Source organism: Hyaena hyaena, unplaced genomic scaffold (genome assembly GCF_003009895.1).
Source record: "Hyaena hyaena isolate Hyena2069 unplaced genomic scaffold, ASM300989v1 scaffold_509, whole genome shotgun sequence".
Taxonomy (NCBI): domain Eukaryota; kingdom Metazoa; phylum Chordata; class Mammalia; order Carnivora; family Hyaenidae; genus Hyaena; species Hyaena hyaena.
In genome coordinates this window covers 241,174-265,887 of record NW_024081142.1, presented here as the reverse complement: position 1 = coordinate 265,887, position 24,714 = coordinate 241,174, and the positions used below count along the sequence as shown (strand labels likewise).

The 24,714-nt window shown below is 43.5% G+C and overlaps 1 protein-coding gene and 1 pseudogene across 1 annotated transcript in view; one reads left to right on the top strand and one right to left on the bottom strand.

Annotated features, from left to right (window-relative positions):
- PELI2 (pellino E3 ubiquitin protein ligase family member 2) overlaps positions 1–12,074 on the bottom strand; it is a 195,363-nt gene extending 183,289 nt beyond the window's left edge. The window contains exon 1 of the mRNA XM_039255137.1: positions 11,795–12,074. Coding sequence (XP_039111068.1) covers positions 11,795–11,871 — 77 coding nt within the window. The 5' untranslated portion in view covers positions 11,872–12,074. The remainder of the gene's footprint in view (positions 1–11,794) is intronic.
- On the top strand, positions 11,870–20,128 carry LOC120247279 (annotated as a pseudogene).
- Positions 20,129–24,714: the final 4,586 nt, after the last annotated feature.

The following is a 24,714-nucleotide window of genomic DNA, read 5'->3' as shown; positions in this document are numbered from 1 at the left end:
ACCTTCCAGCCAGGCCCTGCCGTTAATGAGGGGAGTGACCAGAACTGGGGCCTCACTTTCCAAATAATAAAATGTAATTCCTGGGGCTGATCAACCAAAACATCTAACGGAATCTGGCACACAGTGCATCTGAGAAAACAGCCGCCTCCATCTACCCCCCTCTACGCCACGTATGGTTTGTTGCTAAGTTATTCGTCTTGACCTCAAGTTGTATGCCCCCAGAGGACATTCCCTTATGCGGGCTCCTCAATATGAAATCAGCATATAAAAACAGCAACAATAGCTGCATCAACTCACCCTTGCTGAGTGCTTAATATTTAGTGCATATGTTTACAAGTGCTTCACTTCTAGTATGTTATAGTGGCTCCCAATTTTAATTAAATCCAACCATAGAGGAAACACATGCAGTAAACACATCTATCTCTGTATTGGTATCCCAAAAGTCTCAGTGTAGTGTTAAGCTTTAAAAACCACAGAATTATAGCAGTTTTTACAAAAACAGTTTAGAGTTTAGAAATTTAAATTTCTTTTACACTTAGTTTCTACATTTTGAATGCAAGACTCTGAACTTAACACGTTTCAGTCCCTCTGATTAAAAAGGCAAACGCGGGGCGCCTGGGTGGCTTAGTTGGTTGAGCGTCCGACTTTCGCTTAGGTCATGATCTCGCGGTTCGTGGGTTCGGGCCCCGCGTCGGGCTCTGTGCTGACTGCCAGCTCAGAGCCTGGAGCCTGTTTCAGTCTGTGACTCCCTCTCTCTCTGACCCTCCCCTGCTCACGCTGTCTCTCTCTACTGGAAATAAATAAAACATTTAAAAAAAAAAATTTAAAAAAAAAAAAAAAAAGGCAAACGCTAAAATTCCCTAAACAGCATTTAGGGAAATTCACGAAGTTATGTTCACTTAGCTACTACAGGATTCTCTCTCTCTCTCTCTCTCTTTTACGGCAATGGGCTCAATTTGGAAGTGGTAACTGGTGGTTTCTACAGGTGTGGTGGAGTGAGGACCACACAGGTGGCTGCCAGCTGGCTGCAGTCACACTTCGTCCCTTTCTGTCACGAGTAGGCAGGCCTACCCCAGACCGTGACAAGCCACAGCGATCTCTCACCACCACTTGCCTCTGATCTGGCAAGTAATGGGTCTCCGAGGTGTGAATGAGTCGTGTAAAGTATTTCGGGAACTGTGCTTCCTTCTTAACGGCTGACAGCCACAGACGGGTACAACTGACAGAAATGAGCTTTTCACCCTGTCTCTTTACCACTCAACTGCAGCGTGAAAACATTCTTGAGGCCGGCGCATCCATCGTCGCGTACCTGCAGGACGCTAGTATAGATTACCAACCCCACTCAAATCTCTGTTGGTGCTATTATTTCATGTCAGGTGGCCTTTAAAAGCCTGAAAATCTGTGTCACGCATTAGCTCCCTGGGTTCAGGCGACTTCTGTTGGAGTGTGCCAGAAGCACTGTTCTACACCTGCCGTGCTCTCAGTGAATTTCAGGAGATAATATTGATTATGGAGATTATCGAATGCAGACTCGCAGATGACTTATGCATGATAAAGTTATTCCACAAATGCTTTTGTTAGCTAAGGTTTTCAGACCATGCGGTACTTAACGCCTGGAATAACTCATCGAAAAGGCTGAAACTGTGCTTATTAAAATAATCAGTAACCTGAAGGAAACAAAACACATCTCGACACAAGCCTAGTGAGTTATTTCGCACCAGTTTGTCAGGTCTGACAGTAGAGCCACATGCAACAGAGCGCTGTGGTGTCCGAACTGTCCGCTGCCGTGTAACAAACCACCCCGACAAGCAGTGGCTTAAAACAGCTGACACCCTCAGATCCTTAAGATGGGCAAAGCCTGGGGGAAACAGCTCATCTCTGTTCCCCGTGTCATGGACTGGGCAGCCTGATGGGCCGCAGGACCTCAAACAGCTTCACTCCCTGGCCAGCTGCCTCAGCTGGGTGGCTGGAACGGCAGGCGGCTGGCCAGGCCCACGGTCCTTTTGTAGCCCCTCGCCCGCCAGGGCCACGCTCTCCGGCAGGGCAATCAGGCTTCTCCCTCTGGAGGCTGCCTTCTAAGAGGGTATCACAGATTGTGTCTATATGTTGAAGTCCTAACCCCAGTACACTTCAGGATGTGACTGTATTTGGAGAGAGGATCTTTACAGCGGTAATTTAAGGTGAAATCGGGTCATATGGGTGGGTCCTAATCCAATATGACTGGTGTCCTTATAAGAAAAGGAAGGGCCATCAGGGGTGGGCACACAGAGAAAAAGGCCATCTGAGGACACAGGGAGAGACGGCCATCTGTAAGCCAAGCAGAGAGGCCTCCGGAGAAACCCAACCTGCCAACACCTTAATCTTGGACATCCAGCTTTCAGGACTGCAAGGAAGTGAACTTCTGTTGTTTAAGGGGCCAGGTCTGTGGTATTTTGTTAAGGCAGCTCTAGCAAGTTAACTGAACAAAAATAGAAGCTACGACACCCCCTAAGGCAACATCCACAAGTTACAAAGTGCCACTTCCCTCACATGGACTGGTCAAAGCAAATCACCAAGCCAGCCCAGATTCGAGGGGTGGGGATTCGTCTCCTGACATGGAGGTCCAGCGCACGCGCACAAGGCCACACAGGGAACTACTGCCGGCCATATTGGAAGACACGGGGAAGAACATGGGGTGAAGTCAAAACCTTGAGTTTTCGGGGCGGCTGAGTGGCTCAGTTGATTAAGCGTCCAACTTTGGCTCAGGTCATGATCTCCTGGTTTGTGGGTTCAAGCCCCGCGTCAGGCTCTGCTGACAGCCAGCTCAGAGCCTGGAGCCTGTTTCAGATTCTGTCAGATTCTCTCTCTCTCTCTGACTCTCCCCTGCTCACACTCGCTCTCTCTCTCTCTCAGAAATAAATAAAAACATTAAAAAACATTTTTAAAAAATTAAAAAAACCAAACCAAAACCTTGAGTTCTCTTACCTGATCTCCAGCTGACAACAAGACTGGCTGGGAAGGCAGGGTAATGTCCACCTCAACGACATGACCATTAGGTACAGTGCTTCACTGGACGGGTTAAAGAGTCAAACAAACAAACGCTTATTAAATGAAATCGCTCAGGTTCATGAGAAACGACACTGAGAAGGATAACATGCTGATAAATCATATGGCTACCTGTACTATAACGTTCTTGTAAATCGTAGATATTGCTACAGAGCAAAAGTACAGATTCTGGGGCGTCTGGGTGGCTTAGTCGGTTGAGCATCTGACTTCAGCTCAGGTCATGAACTCGTGGTTCATGAGTTTGAGCCCGGCATCGCATCGAGCTCTGTGCTGACAGCTCAGAGCCTGGAGCCTGCTTTGGATTCTGTGTCTCCCTCTCTCTCTGTTCCTCCCTCGCACTCTCTATCTCTCTCAAAAATAAAGACTAATGTTAAAAAAAAAAAGCACAGATTCCAATTGTGAATTCTATCCATGGGCATGCACTAACGAAAGCACCCAAACAGTAGTGTAATCTGATGTACTGCAGCACAGACCTGGTCTGTGTAATTTTCCAGGATCTGGTGGGAAGCACACTCTTTTGTGTCTACGGTCCCTGTGCAGTAAGGGCCTCTCCTCAAGGTAATCAGTTTATCAGTCAAGTGCTCCAGAAATCCTAACTGCTTACCCCTCACAAGTTCTGGCTGTCAAAAGAGTGTTCTCTAACTGCGTAGCAGGAAGCACAAGAATTCTAGGTAGGGATGGGAAAAGAGGAGGGGCCCCTGGTAGTAGTAAACAGCAGTTTTACACCAACAGCTTAGAAGCCAAACACACAACCGCCTGCTTTGGCTGGATTCTGTTAAGCCAGCACCAATTAGAACGGAAGTACAAAGCTTGAAATAATGATTCTTATCCTAAATAGAAATCCTGCATGAGCACAAAAGCAGGGAACGAACAGAGTTAAATGTTGGAGAGTGAGAAGCATTATGTGCATGGCTGGAAATGAAACCTCAATCAAGAATGACTTGCAACAGTCTTAAACCTGACGCTGAAGAACACCCCTGATGCATATTTATTAGGTTTGCCGTCCAAGAGGCTTGTATTCCATAGCACTTGCAGCCATCATTAACAGGCACTAATGACCACAGCCTTTCAACGCCACCACGGCGCACTGCAATGCAGCTCAGAGCAGCTGGGGGGATCAGAACAGATGGCCTGCTTCCCTTCAAGGCAGAACTTTCTGCAGGTGACAAAATGACTGTTAGGTGACTGACAAAAAGAGAAACAAAAGTAGAAACTGGAATATCTGATGTCAGAACAGTGGGTGTTTAGTATTGCAGGGAGCCTTCATTGTGGGCCCTTATGGCTGGGAGGATTGTTTACAAAAGCGCAGCTGGGCTACAGAATTGCAGTGTTCCTTTCAAATCCAAAAGCCTTCCCTGAGCCCTGGACTCCTCTGTGCCGTGCAAGTGAGGCACTGGAGTGGGCCTCCATTCCTTCCAGATACTTGGGAAGTGCTCCTATGCACCTGAGAAGGTGTGCCTGGCACTCTAAGGCAGGTAGAGGTCAGGGTCTCCGCCCTCCAAGGACAAACTTCAAGAGAAAACCAGATAATTTCAACGACCGCTAGTGGAAGGCCATCGCCAATCTGGGCCCGTGGCAAGAGCACAGTGGACTGAACCACGTGTGTGTCTAGGGATGTCAGATACATGTCCTTATATTTGTTTACACTTCCATTTTCCCTGTGGTGGTTTGTTTATATACTCTGCCTCCTTAACTAATATAATACGAGGCTGTAAGAGCGGAACCCACCCAGGGTGGCTTACACAGAAAGCAGTAAATAAAAATCCAAAGAAGGTGGGTGCTCTCGGAGGACACGGGATTATTTTCTCAGAAAAGCCCTTGCTGACTATTCAGCCTCTGAGGGCCTCCCACGGCCTATCCCTAGTTCCGTCCCCTGCTGGTCTCCTATGCCAACCCACTCTCTCTCTTCCCCCTTAGCCCTCTTTCTTTTCCCCATGGCACCCTCTGTCATGACATGTTTTAGCTATGTGTTTGCTGGCTCCTGCACATGGCCCACCCCTCCCACGGAAAGGGAAGCTCCCTCTGGCAGAGTGCTGTCTCTCGTCTATCTCCCTGGCTTCTGGCTGTGGCCGTGCCCGCGCAGTGCGGCTTCCCCATCAGAACTTTGGACACTGAATGAAGAGCCTAACATACGGAGCTCTGGGCTGGGGGCGGGGGGGGGGGGGGGGGGGGGGGGGGCGGGCACCAGGTCTCATGAGGGGCAGGAACCAGAATCTGGGACCAAAACAGCTGCAAGCGGCTCACACTCGGTTCTGCTCTTCCCCAGACCTCCTTTTCCTTCTCCCAAGGCTGCATTGCATCCCGGCTTTGTAAAAGTGCCTTCTCCACTCCCCTTTCAGAGCTGAAAACCCTGCTATCGGCTCCCATGGCCTGAAGATAAGGCCCCAAATCTTTCCAATGACATATAAGTGCTTTATGACCTGCCCCCACCCTCACCTGTGATTTCTGTCAATTGCTCTTTGTAGCCCTGCAGGGCTTCCCCCTGTCTTCCCTGTCCTTGCCCCCCCTTCTCCCGGATGCACACTTCACATCTGGATCTGGGAACCCTAGTTCTTCGTGGTGCCTAGAGCACTCTTTCCCTCCCTCCCTTCCTCCTGGCCATGCTCTCCTCCTCTGGGCGCAGCACGGTGTCAGGCGGCCCTCCGCTCTGCAGGCTGCTTTCTCGGTCTCTGGCTGGACTTTAGGCCCCAAAGCGGCAGGGGCGGTGCCATGCTCATTCATCAGTGCACCCCCTGGTGCCAAGCACAGCGTCCCACACTAGTAGATGCTCAAATATTTGTAGGCGAAATAAATGAAGACTGTATTGGGAATGGCTGTTCACCAAGGAGCTGTGACAAGGGGAAGACAGCAGCTCACAAGGGCAGGGAACGTGACTGCCCTGTTCACTCCGCTGTGCCTGGAAGAGTAGACACCCAATAAATATTTGTTGAATGAATAAATTCCTGGCTTGCCCCATGTCGCTCCACCCCTCTTCTCTCCCATTTGAGAAAACATATCAGAATGCAAGTGGGTGAAAAATGACATTATTAAAGAGACATCTCAGAATCATTTGACACACCAATACTTTATTACTTGCTCTAAGTTACTGGACACATAACTCAAAACTGATCATCACAAATGAGGCAGTTTGAGACAGTGGTTGAGAACAGCTGATTTAGACAAAGCTAAGACATATGAAGCACTTTCTGCTCTTATCATTTTATTTTCCAGAAGCGGAAGATGACAATTCGCTCAGTAAGAACTAATAACTGACTCATTCTTACCCTCACTGTTCTCTGTGAAATAGGTTCTGCACACGCCCCAGGAGAAACCTTCCTTTAAATGAAACGACATTAAAAATTCCTTTTCCATTATTTTTCCCCCATACCAATGAGGTCCACCAAGTTGTTGCTGTCTCCACTCAAAAGCCAGCCCACAGCCCCCCGTGCTTACTTCTGGAAGGTCATGTTGCTGATCCCTGCACAGCAGATAAAACATCACTGCACCGCTGTGACCATACTGGTCTCCCTCAGATTCGGCAACTGGTCCGTTTTTGGCTTTCTGGTGTTTTGTGCGTATGTGTTTTACCTCTTGGACAAAAATATGTTTGGTAAAGTTGCTGGGCCCCCGATCAGCCCGGTTTTATTTTTGTTTATATAAAGTATCCCCAAATATGGATCACATGATGAAAAACATCCAAAAATGAAAAGTCCTAACAAAGGTGTCAGTCTTGATATGTTAAAAAGAGAAATAAATCTGAGGCAGCCAGACGAGAAACCACACAGCCAGCCACATACGCCAAACAAGGCTAAAGTTAGTAAAGGAAAATATAGCAACCCAAAGCTAGTAACATCATGACCCTTAATAGCCTACAGAATTAGACACTCTGTCCACACAAACAGATCTGAGCTCTTCAGATCACCCCCACACACTGAGTGGCAGTAAAGATTTAGTTTTACCTATGAAAAAAAAAAAAAAAGACCTTTAACTTTATAAAGGATACTGGTGTTTGAAGTCATTGGGCCCAAATTAGAGAGGAGGATGAGAAAAGGAAAAGTATTAGGGCGTATTTTAAGGTTTCTTATTACTACCGAGGGGAGGAGTAGTCAAGGCAAAGTGCCAAGGTTAAAACAAAAACAGCATATAGAAATCTGGAGCTGCTTGTTTAAAAATATAAAGGCCATAAAACTGTTCAGGCAACAGTGTCCTTTGTCTTATCTGACAGAATGCCGCACCATCCAAAGGAAATAAGGCAGGCCCCACCCCCACCCCTTGACCTTTTAGCCTTTTGAAGACCTTGATCAGTTTCCACTAAAATACTTTGTTTTCCATCATGTTTATAAGTACTCATACGTAGAGGTTTTTAACCTATTTTTGCACCAAGGATCCCTTTGGCAGTCTGGTAATGCCTACTGAACCCTTCTCAGAAAAATGGTTTAAATACGTAAAATAAAACACAAAGGACTACAAGTAAAAATAATTATACCTAGTTATCAAGACAGTTTTAAATTATGAGACGATAATACATGCATTTCTATATTAATGCACCAAAAACAAATTTAGTAGCAGTTCTATTAGTTGTCTATACTCATAATTGAGTGAAATCCTACATTTCAGTCTGACTATAGTGAAAATAGAGAGTCATCCCTGCCTCATCCAAGTTCAGGGCTTCCTGAATTCCATCTGAGGACCCTAAAACCCCATGGCTGGGTTTGGGAGAGCCAATAAAAATATATTTGGTGAAGCATCAAGTTAAAAATAAAGCCTGGCAAAACATATTATCCATTCAACTGTGCAACATTTTCCTAAAAAACCATGGATGGGCCCTTAGTCAGCAAGCGAGCTGCATGCTTCAAACTGAATCCAGAAAGGGATTCTGCTCCCCCCATGCAAGTTACAGAAAACTCGAAGCCTTGAGGAAGTGACAGCACTGCTGGAGTCTGACGTGGGAAAACAGCAGTGACCAGGCAGTGCAGGGATCCAGCTCAACTGTGAACATGAACAAATCTCCTTCCTTCCGGGAGCCTCAGTTTCTTCTTCTTCGTCAGTAAAAATAAAAGGGCTAAATGTATACCATGACCCTGTAGGTCCCTTCCAGGTCTAAGATCCTATCTTCGGATTATCTCTTCCTTATGCTGGCTTTTGTAGCCTATTTAGCTTAATTTCAAAACATTATTGCCTTGCTTAAGTTTGGAACAGAAAGTTTGACCAAATCTGAATGTCTTCACATATAATCAAACACCAAAGAGTCAAATATATGTATACCGTTACAACCTTTTTGAAAAAGCCTGTTTCGCACATACCTACTTCTAAAAAAGTACTCACAGTGTTGGTATTTTCTATTTAAAGCCAGTTCCCATTCGAATTCTAGCATATCACCTTAAGAATATTCAAAACCAACACACAGAATGGTAACTATGCATTTTCCACATTAAATCAAGGAGCAGTATTACAGGATATAGACCAGGAAGGGCCCTTAAGACTACCTAATCCAATCATATTTCATTATCACTTTAGACAGAGAAGGTAAGAGACTAATCCAAAGTCAGGATGCTGGTTGGCAAGGAAGCAGAGATTCAATCCAGGACTGCTGACTGTACCTTTATGATCTCCCCACTACACTGAACTGCCTCTCAAATCTAGACATCCTTCCCCAACTTTAACATGTCAGCTAGGTTTAAAAGGAATAGCAAGAAAGGCCTGACAGGTAGACTTGTCATTTTCTCTACCCTGAATTACGTAATGGGCACAACAAAAGGTTGTGGCATGATGCGTTCATTGGCTGGAACCAAGGAATAATGAAATTCCATGAATCCAGCAAGAAGGTGATGACCCAACTAACATCCTAACTATCTGGCAATTCTCCTAGCACTGTATAGTATAGTATATGAAAAGACCCTTATTTGCCTATAGATTTAGGCAGAAATCTGTATGCAAATAGCTATACATATAAACCTCTTCACACATACAGATATATGTATACACATATATAGACATACACATATATACATATATACAGTTCCTCAGTCTGCTTGCCAGAACTTCTCACTAACATTTTACTATGAAACTTAAAAGAGAGGGAAAGGAAGAAATTTAGAAGAAAACAAAAAGGTAGTTATAAAACATAAAAATAAAGCACTATTTTATAGGCAAAAGCTTCTATCAATATCAACATTGGTCATTTTTAGACATCAACACTAATTTTATCAATAAGAAAACCTACTACAAATTCTCTATCAATATTTACATCCCAGATGATCAGATATACAAAGGTGATATTAATTATTTGACTGTTACTATTGTTTTAAGAGGGAGGGCAATATCTTGAATCCTACAAATAGAATATGAATTAGTAAGGGTCTCTTTAAAAGTCTACCTACTACTCACTACTTCCCCAGCATTCTTCAGTGTGTTCAATATTTCTAGAGTCAGACATCTACTCTTGGAAGACAGAAAGAAAAAGAAAGAGAGAGAGGAAAGAGAAGAGAACAGAAAAAGTCCACAATTCTTCTCAGGTATTCAAAAACCTGACCAGTATCTTCTCCATAGTCTGATGTCAACTCCCATTTTACTTCCTCAGAGAGACCTGCCCTGACCCCTAGCTAAAGAAAGCAATACCTACCTGGGGTCGACACTCCCTAAGTGAACCACTTTCTGCTGAGACGTTGGCAACACCTGACATCGTGATTTATCATCCATTTGTTTACATGTTTCTTTCTCTTACCCTGTCCCTCCACACTAAAATGAAAGCTCTTTGTTCACTGCTGGATCCTCAACCCCTAAGTAGTGCTGGCACACAATAGGTACACATATAACTGCCGAGTGTCTGGCCCAAAATATTAAAGTGCCAACTATGCCATTCTTAGTGCCTCCTGGAAAACCATTAGTCAGGGACAAAGCACACGCAATGAGCAATGCATTTACATAGCCTACTTTAGAGTAAGCCAAGACAATCCTGGGTATAAATCCTTTCCACTGCTTTGGAATGCCCTGCACTTCCAGCTAGAAACACAAAACCTCTCCGGGTCCACTCACACCATGTTTTTCTGAAACGTCTCAACAATGATTTCCTCAAAAGGAAATAATGAAATAAAGTTCTGGCAGAAGTTAATCTTTCCTGTCAGGTTCACAGAGTACGTTAAACATACTTTGAGGCCAGACACACAAACAAACTCAAACTCCACAAAATTAGGTTGGGCGGAGGTTACATAAGACCCGCTAACTCCCCCGTCACTCCCCCCTCCTTCCAGTGAACCCTGACATCTGTCTTTTCAGCACAATTAAGATGCAGGTGAGAAAAACCGCTTCTCTGCAAACTTCAAGGCAGGTAATGAGACTTTCAATAATATTCCACTTAATACTGTAGCAACAGAGTGAGGAGGAACAGACAACTTCCAGCTGTACTGTGTCTGGAAGCTTCTCTTAAAAATGCTTCTCTTCGAAATTACGTTTAAGCCCACACTTACTTCAAGGTATTCAGTTATCAAAACACGTTTTTTCAGAGTTCCCTGAGTTTTTGCATACCCGCGGCTCCTCATATGTGTGTGAAGCCTACCTAACAGCACAGATGATGGTCTGAACACGGGTCTTTCAAGAGCGAAGGACAAAAGCGCGGGTTCCCAGGAGTGACACATCCAAAGGGGAACATAATCCTTTCTCCTCCTAAATACTAAACCCAAGTTGCTTCCTCTCCCGAGTTCCCTGCATTTCCCTCCTCCCCATTCTGCTCCCCTTTCACTGCCCACTTTATCCTGCTTTAATCCTGCGAAGCCTCCCTCCCGGCTTATTAAGGGTAAACAATAGAAATGTCACAAGGAAACTCAGGAAGTAGATGAAGTCTCTAATTGCTGCCGTTTAACGATTGTAGATAATTACTATCTTCAAAATGTGGTTTTCACAGCGGAGCGGGAGCCGAGGCGGGCGAGCTGCACGCCGCCCGGAGCACATCAGCGAGGCCGCGGCCCGGGACCGAGGGGATGCGGCCCCGCGTCCCGGAGCCTCGGCAGGCGCAGCCGCGTCCCAGCTCAGGGTCCCCCCCCCCCCCCCCGCGGACACTCGCGGCCGGGAGAGCCGAGGGCCAGCCTGCCGCCCAGGTCACAGACAGTTCACAGCCCCCGGCGGCGGCGACCCGCGGCGGTCACCATAACAATATGCAAAGCGCTACCCGCGGACGCCCACCGCGCAGATCCCGCTGCCTGCGGCGGCCAAGCCCGCAGCGCCGCGCTCGGAGTTCCGGGACCCGAGATCACAGTCCACCCCGGCAGAGGGGCCCCGGGGACCGGGCTCTACCGGCCTTTCAGCTTCGCCAACTGGGGGGTCTCCTGTGACACCGCGAGGTGCCTGCGACGGTGGAGCCTTGGCCCGGCCCCTAGCCGCCCTCCCCGACCCTAAGACGTGCGGGGAAGTAGAGCAGGGGTCCCCCGCGGTACAGACGGGCACTAGGTCCCCGAGAGCAGTGCCTTGCGGGACGCGGGGTCTCCACAGTCCCTCCCTTCCCTGGGCCGGCCCCGCTCCGCCACTTCCTCGGCTGCCGCCGTCCTCCGCCGGGAAAGCGCGTCTCGGTGGTCTCTGCAGCGCCCCGCGCGCGCTGATGGCGGGCACCGCTCCCCCGGCGCCTGCCGCCCGGGCCCCTCGAGCCGCCCCCAGCGCCCCAGCCGTCCCTAGGGAGCACCCGAGCCACCCTCCTGGCCCCGCTCGCGGATGCGGGCGCCCGGCAGTCACTCAGCCCGCAGCGCTCGCCGCCCGCCGCCTCGGAGATCTCAGGACTCACCCGAGTACCACCAGCTCCCCGTATTTCACAGGCTCCTTATTGGGGGCGCAGTGCTCCTCCTCGCCGGGGGAAAACATGGAGCCCCGATCGGCCGCCGCCGCCGCCGCCGCCGCCGCCTCCTCCGCCGCGATGCCCGCGGAGTCCGCGCCGCCGCTACAATCCCATCCTGAGAACGGGGTGAGCGCGCCGGGGAAGGGCACGGCGGCGAAGGGGGCACGGGGCGGCCAGTCCCGCGGCTGCTCCGTCGTGGCTGTGCGGCTGCCCCGCTGGGCTCCCCGGAGCTCCGCTCGCCACCGCCGCTCGGAGCAGGACTCGGCAACAAATGGGACCCGGCAGCAGGGGGACCTGCCCGCGCCGAGCGCCGCCGCCGCCGCCGGAGCCCCGCCAGGGAAGGAGGGAGGAAGCCAGCACCGGAGGGGCGGGGGCAGCGGGCGGGGGAGGGGCGGGGGCAGGACCGCGGAGCCGCCCTGCCGGCGCGCGGGCAGGTGGGAGCCGCCAAGCCCTCCGCCAGAAGGCGCGCTGCCCCCCGCACGCCCGGCGCCCCCTCCCTCCGGCGCGTGGGGCGGCCCGCACCCCCTCCCGCCCCCCTCGGGCCCCACGGTGGCTCGGCCCCCGTGTTATGTAAACATAGAGTAAAAGGGAAAGGAAGTTCTTAAAGGAGCAGCTCTATTTTTTTTTTCTCTCGCTTCCTTCCCCAAACTTATAGCACGGGGTTCTCAGCCCTTGCAGCCCAGTTCTCTAGCTGCTGAAAGCTGCACAGGATCCCGGAAACGCAGTCGTCAAGGTTCCCAAGCCTAGCCTAAAAGTCCCAGTTTCCTTAGATGTAGAAAAAAGAACTTCCTCTCAGGGTTAGAGAGCATTTGCCTTCCCGGTATCATTGTGCAGCGGCGTGCATCTGTAGCACACGCACCTGGGTGCCTCCTCTTCCAAAAGCAAGTCTTTCAAAGCTTGAAGGTATCTAGAAATCTGGAAGGTTTTGCTAATTGGTGCTCAATTAGAGGGAGTTTTGAGTTTCAAAGGCTCTTGGAGCACCCTGCCAGTGTATAGGCTATAGCTACCCGGTTTGTGGTCAGCACAGGTCCACCGGATTAAAAACAAAGAAAAAGAAAAAAGTTGGTTTTGGGTTTTTTTTTGTTTTGTTTTGTTTTTGTTTAAATCCATACTCCATCCACATTTCTCATACCTTCTCTCACTCCCCGAAGAAATTTAACAGGAACTTACCTGGGTGAACTTTTTAGTGAGTATAAATGTCCTTTATTACCATAACTTAACGCACTATGCTATAGCTTTCAAACGGTTTTGGGTATAATAGATTTACTCACTGCTGTTTTTCATCATGCAGGATTTCATTGTTTTACCATTTACTAAGCACTGGTAACATGCTGGAAACTGCATATTATTGCCAGTCACTGCCTCCCAAGTCTGTTAAATATTTAAAGAAATAAATACTGCCAAAGCTACCCTATGTATGAACAGTGACTGATTAGCCATGACCCTAAGGAAAGGGCTAGTAAAAAAAAAATACATCTATAATCTTCCACCCTGCCATTTGGCACTCTTTGCCTAACATTCTCTGACATGTTATTACTACAGTGACATGATACTTCAGAAAATTTCACTTCAGTTACTAACTGATTTTTTAAAATTCAGGCTTTAGAAATAAATTACTTCAATAACTATAGCCACACCGTTGGTAAGCCAAACACACATAAAAACCTTAAACCATTAACTTGTTTCAACGAAGTAGAGAAATTCTATATTTCAACTGAATACAGCTATTCTGCACACTTTATATATTCTCTGTATTTTTAAGTATATATTCTGTTATACTTTAAATCAGCAATCCTTCACTAACAGGTTGAATGTCTTCTCACTAGTATTTTGATGCGAATTTCTGTCTGAATTTCTGTTTGATTAATGTTACCTTCATCTGTGGACTTTATGCTTCTACTCACCATATAGATGTGTGACTAGCAAAGATCTATCGGAATCATGCCATGGTTATGCAGTCCCCTGTTATTATAGTACTTGGCCCTGTCATTCTAACTTCTCCAGGCTTGTTCTGTTGCTGCGAATGCTCTCTAGACTACAATTACCTCCTCCCTTCTCCTCTCTTGGCATGCTGTGCTTTTGTGCATTGCATTACACTATTCTGGCTCCATTTCCTCCTTGCTGTGCTCTGCATCTGCTCTTAGGAAGATAGAAACAAATATTTATTAACCTCCTACCAAGTTCCAAACGCTAGCCTGAGAGTTTCCCATAAGATGTCCCAGTCTTCGAAGGTTCTTCGTTCCAGCTGTCTGCCCATGGCGCCCCTGATTTTCAGAGGGACAGCGCTGTCTGTTCGTTCCCCCAGCATGTCTTTGAGTTCCAAATCAGGTCTGACTTTATCAGCATTATTTAGGAAGTATTGCTTTGAATAAGTTTTTGTAACAGTGGAGACTTTTACCCTAGACAGCTCAGGGCTTGCAGACCAGGTTTGTAAATCACTCCCAGACCTGAAAGTCTCAGGAATGTATACAGCGCCAAGAGTGGAAATCCAAATGAGCACATGGGCTGAGTGAGGACTGTGGCAAATGAGCAAGCCTGTGCCATCTAAAATGAGCATCGCTTTTCTCCAGCTAATGGTTACCATGTGGCAATAACAGGTCGCTATTGCTAAATTTAACTTTTCTTAAAGCCCACATCCCAAATTTTATGCCAATTTCCCAACTTTCAACTGTCAAGCAATTCATTCAAGTTTTGTGTTTTTGTTTTTGTTTTGTTTTGTTTTTTTAACACAGTGTGGGCCCACCAGAACTGTTTTTCTCCATTGGACTCAAGGTCTTCAAATTTATATTCTCTGATTTCAAGGAAAGTAATAAGGTAAAGGAACACTTTTTTTTTTTAATCTTTATTTTTGAGAGAAAGAGACAGAGTGTGAGCAGGGGAGGAACAGAGAGAGGGAGACACAGAATCTGAAGCAGGCTCCAACCTGTCAGCACAGAGCTCCATGCGGGACTTGACGTGGGGTTAGATGTAGGGCTGGAACTCACAAACCACGGGATCGTCACTTGAGCCGAAATCGAATGCTTAACTGACTGAGCCACCCAGGCACCCAAGTAAAGAAACACTTTTAAGTGGCATCAAATGGCAGGGGTGGGAGGGGAGCAGAGCAGCAGGGCATAAATTTAACCTTTTCAGAGAGTTGGTGATGTATGTCCCTTTGCAAGGCAGCTTGCACCTTTCTCTGCCCCCCTCTTTTTTAGAGTTTTCTGCTCACAACTTAAGCCCATTAGAACATTACCCCTACCAATCCCTCGCTAATATTAGGAATCTGATTGTAGCATAAATTTATCTCTTCTTGAATGTAATTGTTTTAGTTTGTAGCTTCAGGCTGGTGGGACAATCTGGCTGTGCCATCTGCCAACCCACTGAAAGCCACGGTGGGTCTGACCGACCTAGCTGCCAGGGCAGACCCGCCCATCCCCTCCCTGCTCACCATTCCATTTATGTCTCTCCTAAATTACTCTCCTAAAGAGGATGACCCACCCACTGCATCCCAGAGGGAGTTGATGCGATTTCTTGGGCTACGAAAGGCCATATGTTTACTACACAAATAAATCATGTAAGGCTTTCGCTTGATTTCTCTCCCTGTGATGTCTACCTCTTTTAAGTTAGAATGAAAACATTTGGTGAATAAGTTTGCTTGTCTTAACCATACCTTGAATAAAGCCAATCAAAAACCTTCCAGTATTTCTAGAAGAAAGAGTCCAATTTTTGATCACTCTATATTCTACCTTACCTGTTTAGGTTTGCAGACTTAGAGTAAAAGGATACTTTAAAGTCTTGTTTTGTTTTAGTCATCCATAATCTCATTACCCAGAAACAGCCTTATATAACATTTTTGGTGGATTTCCTTCATCTTTTTTTATTTTAACTTTTTTGACGTAGTAGTGATAACATAATTTGTAATCACCCTTTATACAGCTTGTTACCCTCCCCTTTTTTCACCTAATATTATATCGTGAGCGGTTTTCTCTTGTCAGTAAACTCTATAAACATTTTTGTTGTTTTATCATATATGTCAGCCTCTATTAACCATTCCTCTCTCCTGGAACATTGGGAAGATTTCTAAATTTTGGTCTTATAAATAATAAACGTATTTGCATTTGTTATTACTGCATGAGAACAGACTCCTACAAGTAAAATATTACATCAAAGGGTATAAACACTTTTAAGACCCTTTGATGCATATTTCCAAAGTGTTCTCCAAAACGGTTATGCCTGCCAATTTACACTGTAACTAGCAGTAAATGAGAGAGCCTGCCTCAGGGAACTCTCACCAGCATTTAAAACCCTCGCTAATGTGACAGGTGATAATTTTTTATTTGCATTTCTTTGATTGCTATTGTGAGGTATACTCACTTTTTTTTTTTTATGATGCTAAAAAATGCATAACATGAGATCTGCCCTCCACAGATTTTTTTTTAGAGTACTATATGGTATAGTTAACTCTAAACATAGTATTGGCCAGCAGCTCTGGCCAACTTTTTCATCTTGCATGACTGAAACTTTATACTCATTGGACAGCAACTCCTCATTTCTCTCCCCTCGCAGCCCCTGGCAACTACCACTGTACTTTCTACTTCCGTTGAGTTTGACGATTTTAGATACCTCGCATAAGTGGAATCGTGGCATTATTTCTCCTGTGCTGGCTTGGTTTTTAGCAAGCTGTCCTCAAGGTTTACCTATGACAAGGCGTATAATAGGATTTCCCTCTTGTTATGGCTGAGTAATATTCATTTCATGTATACACTACAGTTTTTGGTTTTTTTTATAGGTTCATCTGCCAGTGGACATTTTGGTTGTCCTCACTACTTGGCTACTGTGAATAATGTTGCAATGAACACTGAAGTGCAAATCTCTTTGGGTTCCTGATGTCGGCTATTTTGAGTAAATACCCAGAAGTTGAACTGCTAGGTCATATAGATAGTTCTATTTTTAAATTTTTGAGGACACTCCTTTTGCTTTATATAACTGCAGCACCATTTTATATTCCCACAAGCAGGCACAAAGGTCCTGATTTCTCTAGATTCCTATCAACATTTGCTATTTCCTGGGTTGTTTTGTTTTGTTTATCGTGAACATCCTAAAGGGTGTGAGATATCTCATTGTGGTTTTGATCTGCATTTCTTTAATAATTGGTGATGGTGAACACTTTTTCATATACCTGTTGTTTATCTTCGTTGGAGAAATATCTATTCAGTTCCTTTGCCCATTTTTAAATGGAGTTATTTCTTTTTTTTGCTATTGAATGATCTGAGTTTCTTATGTTTTTTGGATATTAACTCTTTATCAGATACATGGTTTGCAAATATTTTCTTCCATTCTATATGTTGCATTTCCATACCGTTGGTTATTTCCTTTGCTGTGCAAAAGCTTTTTAGTTTGATGTCATCCATTTGTCTATTTTTGCTTTTGTTGCTGGTGCTTTTTGGTGTCAAATCCAAGAAATTATTGCCAAGACCAATATCACAAACATTTTCCCTTTGTTTTCTTCTAAGAATTTTACAATTTCAGATCTTATGTTCAAGTCTTTGATCAATTTACATTTATTTTTTTTTGGTATGGTATAAGATAAGAGTCCAATTTCATTCTTTTACATGTGGATATTCACGTTTCCCAGCACCATTTATTGAAGGGACTCTCCTTTTCCATTGTGTATTCTTAGCATGCTTGTTAAATGTAGGTTGATTGTATGCGTGTATGATTGTTTCTAGACTCTGTCACATTGGTCTATAAGTCTAGCTTTATGCCAGTACCCAACTGTTTTGATTACTGTAGCTTTGTAATATATTTTGAAATTAGGAAGTGTGAGACCTCCTATTTGTTCTTTTTAAGATTGTTTGGGTTATTTGGGGTTCTCTGTGGTTCCATGAATTTTAAAATTGTTTTTTCTATTCTCTTCTATTAAAAAATTGAAATTTTGTTAGATTGTATTAACTCTGTAGGTTGTTTTAGGTAGTATGAACATTTTAAGAACATGAAGTCTTCCAAACCATGAACAGGGGATGTCTTCCCATTTATTTGCGCCTTCTCTCATTTCCTTCATTGATGTTTTATAGTTCTTAGTGTAAAACTCTTGTTTTCTTGGTTTAGTCCTAAGTATTTTATTCTTTCTGATGATATTGTAAATGGCATTGTTTACTCAGCGACCTTGTCTGATAGATCATTGTTGGGGAATCAAAACACATCTATTTTTGGTATATTGATTTTGTGTCCTGCAACTTTACTGAATTCTTTTATTACCTCTAATGGCTTTTTTGGTAGAATTTTTAGGCATGTCTACATATAAGATTGTGTCATCTGTGAGCAAAGGTAATTTTACTTTTTTTCCCATATGGATGGTTTTGATTTTTTTTTCTTGTCTAACTGCTCTGGCTAGAACTTGCAGTACTATATTGAATAGAGGAGGCAAGAATGGGCATCCTTGCCTTGTTCCTGATCTTAGAGGAAACACTTTCAGTTTCCCACCATTGAGTTTGATGTTAGCTGTAGGCTTTTCATACATGGTCTTTCTGATGCTGACACAATTTCCTTTTATTGCTGGCTTGAGGTTTTTTTTCTTTCTTTTTTTTTTTTTGTTTTGTTTCAATCAAGAAAGGGTGTCAGATTTTGTCAAATGCTTTTTCTGCCATGTATTAGCAGCATCATGAGATTTCTATCCTTTGTTCTGCTAATATGTGTTGAGCCATCCTCATATACCAGGGATAAATCTCATGTGGTCATGGTGTATGATCCTTTTAATATGCTGTTGAACTTAGTTTGCTAGTATTTTGTTGAGAATTTCTTCATCTATATCCATCAGGGATATTGGCCTGTTTTTCTTTTTCTAGCTTTGTATCAGGGTAATACTGGCTTCATAAAATGAGTTTGGAAGTGTTTCCTCTTCTTCAGTTTTTTGAAGAGTTTGAGAAGAAGTGGTATTAATTCTTCTTTAAATGTTTAGTGGAATTGCTCTTTCCCAGGTTGCAAGATGGCAGGTGAAATGCTGAGAAGCTCAAGATTAAAGAGTAGAAACACCAGGGCGCCTGGGTGGCTCAGTCGGTTATGTGTCCAACTTCGGCTCAGGTCATGATCTCGTGATTCGTGTGTTCAAGCCCTGCATGGGGCTCTGTGCTGACAGCTAGAAGCCTGGAACCTGCTTCGGATTCTGTGTCTCCATCTCTCTGCCTCTCCCCTGCTCGCGCTCTGTCTTTCTCCTCTCAAAAATAAAGAAGAAGAAGAAGAAGAAGAAGAAGAAGAAGAAGAAGAAGAAGAAGAAGAAAACTGAAGCCCAGAAGGGTGATGCTGGTGGTAAGGTTAGGAAGGGTAACCTCAAGGGGCACCTGGGTGGCTCAGTCAGTTAAGCGTCTGACTTCTGTTCAGGTTATGATCTCAGTGTTCGTGGGTTCAAGCCCCGCATCAGGCTCTGTGCTGATATCTCAGAGCCTGGAGTCTGCTTCAGATTCTGTGTCTCCTTCTCTCTCTGCTCCTCCCCCACTCACATTCTGTCTCTTCCTCAAAAATAAATAAACATTAAAAAAAATAAAAGGGTAACATCAAGACTAAAACATCTATGAAGGGCAAGCCCTACTGCAGCAGAAATCCTGTCCTAGTCAGAGGAATTGGCAGATATCCCTGATCAGCTATGTATTCCAGAAAGGCCATGTGCATGGGGAAGTATTCAACAGCTAAATATAGGGTTGAAAAGAAAAAGAAGGGGAGGGTTCTTGCTACTGTCACAAAACTAGTTGGTAGCGACAAGAATGGGTGTACCAGGGTGGTTAAGTTTCACAGAATGCCTAGGTGTTATCCTACTGAAGATGTGTCTCAAAAGCTGTTGAGCCAAGGCAAGAAACCTTTCAGTCAGCATGTGAGGAAGCTATGAGCTAGTATCACCCCTGGGACCATTCTGATCAACCTCATTGGGCGCCACCGGAGCAAGAGGGTGGTTTTCCTGCAGCAGCTGAGCAGTGGCTTGCTACTTGTGACCTGACCGCCAGCCTTCAATCGAGGTCCTCTGTGTAGAACACATTAGAAATTTGTCATTGGCACCTCCACCATTGAGATCAGCAGCGTGAAAACTCCCCGACTATCTCACTGATGCTTGCTTCAATAAGCAGCTGTGTAAACCCAGGCACCAGGAAGGTGAGATCTTCCCCAGAGAGAAAGAGAAACATGAGATTATAGAGCACCATAAGGTTGATCAGAAAGCTGGGGACCCGCAAAGCTGTTCCTCAACTTCAGGGCTACCGCCAGTCCGTATTTTCTCTCACAAATGGAGTTCACTCTCACAAATTGGTGTTCTAGATTTCTTACAAAAACCTAATTAAATAACTGATAGACAGACAGACAGATAGATAGATAGGCAGATAGACAGATAGATAAATAAATAGTGGAAGTCACCAGTGAAGCCACTAACTCAATCTCCTTACTAGTCATAGGTCTGTTCAGATTTTCTATTTCTTCACAATTCAGTCTTGGTAAGTTACATGCTTCTAGCAATTCATCTCTTTCTTTTAGGTTATCCTGTTGGTTGGTGTACAATTATTCTTCGTACTCTCATAATCCTTTTTATTTCTGAAGAAGTGGTAATAATGTCCTCTCTTTTATTTCTGATTTTATTTATTTCAGTCTCTTTTATGCTTAGCTAGTTTAGCTAAAGACTTGTCAATTTCACTGATGTTTTCCAAAACACAACTCTTAGTTTTGTTGATTTTTTTCCCATTCTCTATTTTTATTTCTGCTCTAATCTCTATTGCCTTTCTCCTGCTGACTGCCGGCTTAGTTTGTTCTTCTTTTTCTAGTTCATCGAGGTATAAAATTAGGTTGTTTATTTAAGATTCTATGTCTTTTGTAGTGTAGGCATTTATCATTATAAAGTTCCCTCGTAGTACTGTTTGCTGCATCCCGTAAGTTTAGTATGGGGTACTTCTATTTTCATTTGTCTCAAGATACTTTGTAGCTTCCTTTCAATTTCTTCTTTGCTCCACTGATTATTCAAGAATATGTTGTTTAATTTCCAAATATTTGTGAATTCTTTAATTTTCTTTGCTATCAATTTCTAGATTAATTCCATTGTGGTCAGAAAAAAATATGAGTATGATTTCACTCTCCTTAAATTTGTTAACATTTGTTTTGTTATCTAACACGTGATCTATCCTGGAGAAAAATATGCTTTCTGCTGTTGTTAGGTGGAGGTAGTCACTTTTTAAACAGACACATGTTTGGGTCATGTTGAGCATGTGGTCAATAAAATTTTAACTTTTTATCAGGTAAACTGCTTTTAAGCAGGACATATCTCACCAGGACCTGTACAACTGAATTACTGAATCTAAGTGAAATATTAAATATTTATTTCTATCATATTTCTAATTCATTAGGTTTAGGCAATCATATGGGTCCTCTTTTCCCCTCATTCTTTAAAGGAGGCTTTAATTATTGTAATAAGTAATATATACAGTTAGTAAACAATTCAAATAATACAAAACAGTGAAAAATGTTTTACTCCCATTTTCATCCTACCATTCTTCTCCCTAGTGGAAACCACTGTTATCAATTTCTTGTGTATCTTTCCATTGCTATTCCTTCTACATATTTGGGTAAATAATATTTAAGAAAATACACATAAATGGAGGCACACTAAACACACTCTTCTATACCCACCTCCTTCCACTTAACAAAGAGACTAGTAAAGGCCTCTTTAAGGAGGCCTTTGAGCAGATAGCTGAATTATGACAAGACAGAGTCATCTGTGCAAGATCTGTGGATGACCCGAGGGAACAATGCTGTTCCATCTAGAAGATACAGCAAGTTCAAATGCCCTAAGATAGAAATGAGCCTGGCCTATATTAGCAGCAGAATGAACTTCATGTTGTCTGAACTTACTCAATGAGCAGGCAAGTATCATAAAATAAGTTGGAGACATAGGTAGAAGCCAGATGATCAGGATAATCATGTGAACATTTGATCTGCTTCTCTTTGATACTATAAATTACTAGAGAGTTGGAGATGGTTGCTGAAACAATAAAAACAAAATCACCTAACAACATTATCTATCTAGATATCACGAGACCATAAAATGCAAAATCAAGATACACACTTTAGAAGCTCCATGATAGATGATTAAAGAGTTCATTTTTCCATTCTTAGCCCAAGGTCAGAGTTATTGTGAACAGCGAAGTATAATTTTAACATTGAGATAGCCCTGGAAGAGAGCCTTCCTACTGTCAATCACCACTGAGACAGAGACACAAGGAAAAAGGTTAAACTGAGGCAGAAGAAAGGCATCCTAAATGAGTAAAGAAAGGCTAGTTTAGGAGACAAAGACCTCAGTTCCATATCACTCAATCCCTTTATTCCTATCTTACTTATCCCATCTGTTAAATAGGAATGATAATTTCCTGCCTATATATCTCACAAAGTTTTTAAGAAAAATCAGATGAGATAATGCATGTGACAGTAATTTGTGTGCTGCAGATAAAACATGTGTTGAGTTGTCATTTTCTGAATAAAGCTACAGGAAGAATTTTGTGGGCCGGAGGAGTGAAAATATTAAATAAAAATGAATCAATATATGTGTTAAAAAAAAAAAAACTTCCTGTACTTGTTCTGTGCAGGCATGTAATAATAAGTCAATTTGATAAGTATTTACTTGGGACCTATTATTTTATGGCACCAAGATAGATAAAGCAAATGATAGACCTGCATGAAAGATAGCATGAAACCGGGAGTCATAGGGCCTCACATTTTGGAAGTAAACACCTAATCCCAAAACTAGAGACAGAGGGAGGGTATGGGACTCTGGGTGGCACAGTCTGAACAGTCTGTGGCTTTCCTGCTAGTTGTGATTTGTTCCAGTGGTAGCAACTAGAACCTTAGAATCGAAGCAAGAAACGAATCCAAATGAGAATGCTCTCTACACTGTAAGTTGCTCTTACAGCAGCATGGCTATGAGGGAGTACTAAAAGATCGGCAGATATCAGAAAGCTAAATCTAAAATTTTGATCTAATGTTTTATCCCTTTCCAACTCGCTTATGAATGTCCATCCGACCTTGAATCATATGGATGCATTTGTTTTATTCTTCCCTTTTAATGATCTTTTAAATTCTGCCATTACAATTGCTTATGTCAAGTGATTGGATGTGTTTAGCTGCAGAATTAGTGACCTAATCTCCACTGCCACGTGCCAGTTCACATGAAAAATCCAAGGGCACCCTGCTACAGACAGCCCAGCACAGACGAGACTGATCCCCATAAGTCAACAACGAAAGTCGGAACAAGCACCAGATAACAGGTAGAAGTTATAACTATTTCCCTAAGCTAAATAAGGCAAAATGACATTTTCCATTCCTTTTGAAAGACTAAACCAAGGCTGCAGCCAATTCATGGTACAGGGGAAGTTAAACATGGTAAGACCCACAAAATCAAAAATATCAGTTCACAAAAATCCAGATGTCTGGTAAATTTAAGTTCCTATTAAGCTTTCTCTTTGCTTGGTCACCAGTTTTATGAGGGGTCTTTCTCCTCTTGTACTCAATCCTTAGGTTATGATTAGCTAAAGTCAATATGCAAAGATGTACAGTTCACCAAAAACAAGCCCTAAATACATAAAAGGGAAGCAAAGAGTCTGAACGGTACTAACCACATTTACTTCTTCTATGAAATAATGAAAATTTAATACATGCTAAGCATTTTATTAATTGTGTCCTCATCCATGTTCAGACCAACAGATGCTGAAAGCTAGTAAAAATAGAAAAACAAAAAACAACCCTTAAAAAATCAAATCCCTTGCCCTCTCCTCCATCTCTAGGTATTTTAAAATTCATAATCTTTCTGGCATTTATCACAGACTCACCATATGTTTGCTACTATACATCATATTCAATACAGAATTTCCTTGCACTCTATAATCTTTTTATAATAAAATCATATGGAGTTTAAGTTGAAGTGTCGAGGGCCCTAAGCATAGTTTTTCATTCACAATTAGAGATTTTATTCAGCAACTTTTGAGGATAATGATATACCAGCTATTTATTACTGCAAAACAAAACACCCCAAAAGCCACCCTTGGTCCCATCAGCTTAGGTTAAAGGGTGGGGGCCATGAAGTTCTAACACGGCTGCTATGGGAGCAAGTGAGGAGGCAGGATGTGAGCTGAGAAAACACCTCCCATTGTTTCCTGCAACTATAATTCCAATGGAAAGAGAGCAGAAACATCTGAGTGTAAACAAAATGTTAAAGTATGAAGGAATTATATTTAGTACTACGTGTGGGATAAAAATGAGTAAGAACATAGCCAAAGAAGACACATTAAGCGAAGTAGGCAAGGAGTAGTGAAAGAGGCCAACTACATAAAAGGAAAGAAGGAAGTTCATCCCAGGTGAGATATTGGAAAGATTTGAAATACAGGATGAATAATTCAAACTTAAAAAAAATCTTGTTGAAGATTTTGAGACAGGAGGCGATGAGGTCAAAACAGCAGGAGAGATATTGACATTCAATCACTTAAAATAAGTGAATAGACAGTGAGTGTCTACTATGTGCCAGACCTTGGGCTGAGCCCTGGGATTGTTTGAGTGGTGTGGTTCTAGAGCATCTGAAGGGTATACCCTGCCTGGAGGGCTGCCAAAGGATTCTACTCTTGCGTGTCATTACAGAGAGAATGATGGTAAAGTCAGGACAGCTCAATGACACACACACACACACACACACACACACACACACACAGAGAAGCAAATTAGAAAGGAACATCACCTTTAGTCTAAAATTTTACTTTTCATTCTTTAGTTTTCTCCGCCTATAATTAAAGATAAATATGGGTAATGTTATACTTCTACCATAGGGTCATGAGAAATGTAAAGCTCGATTTTATTTTAGAGTGTTAACAAAAAAC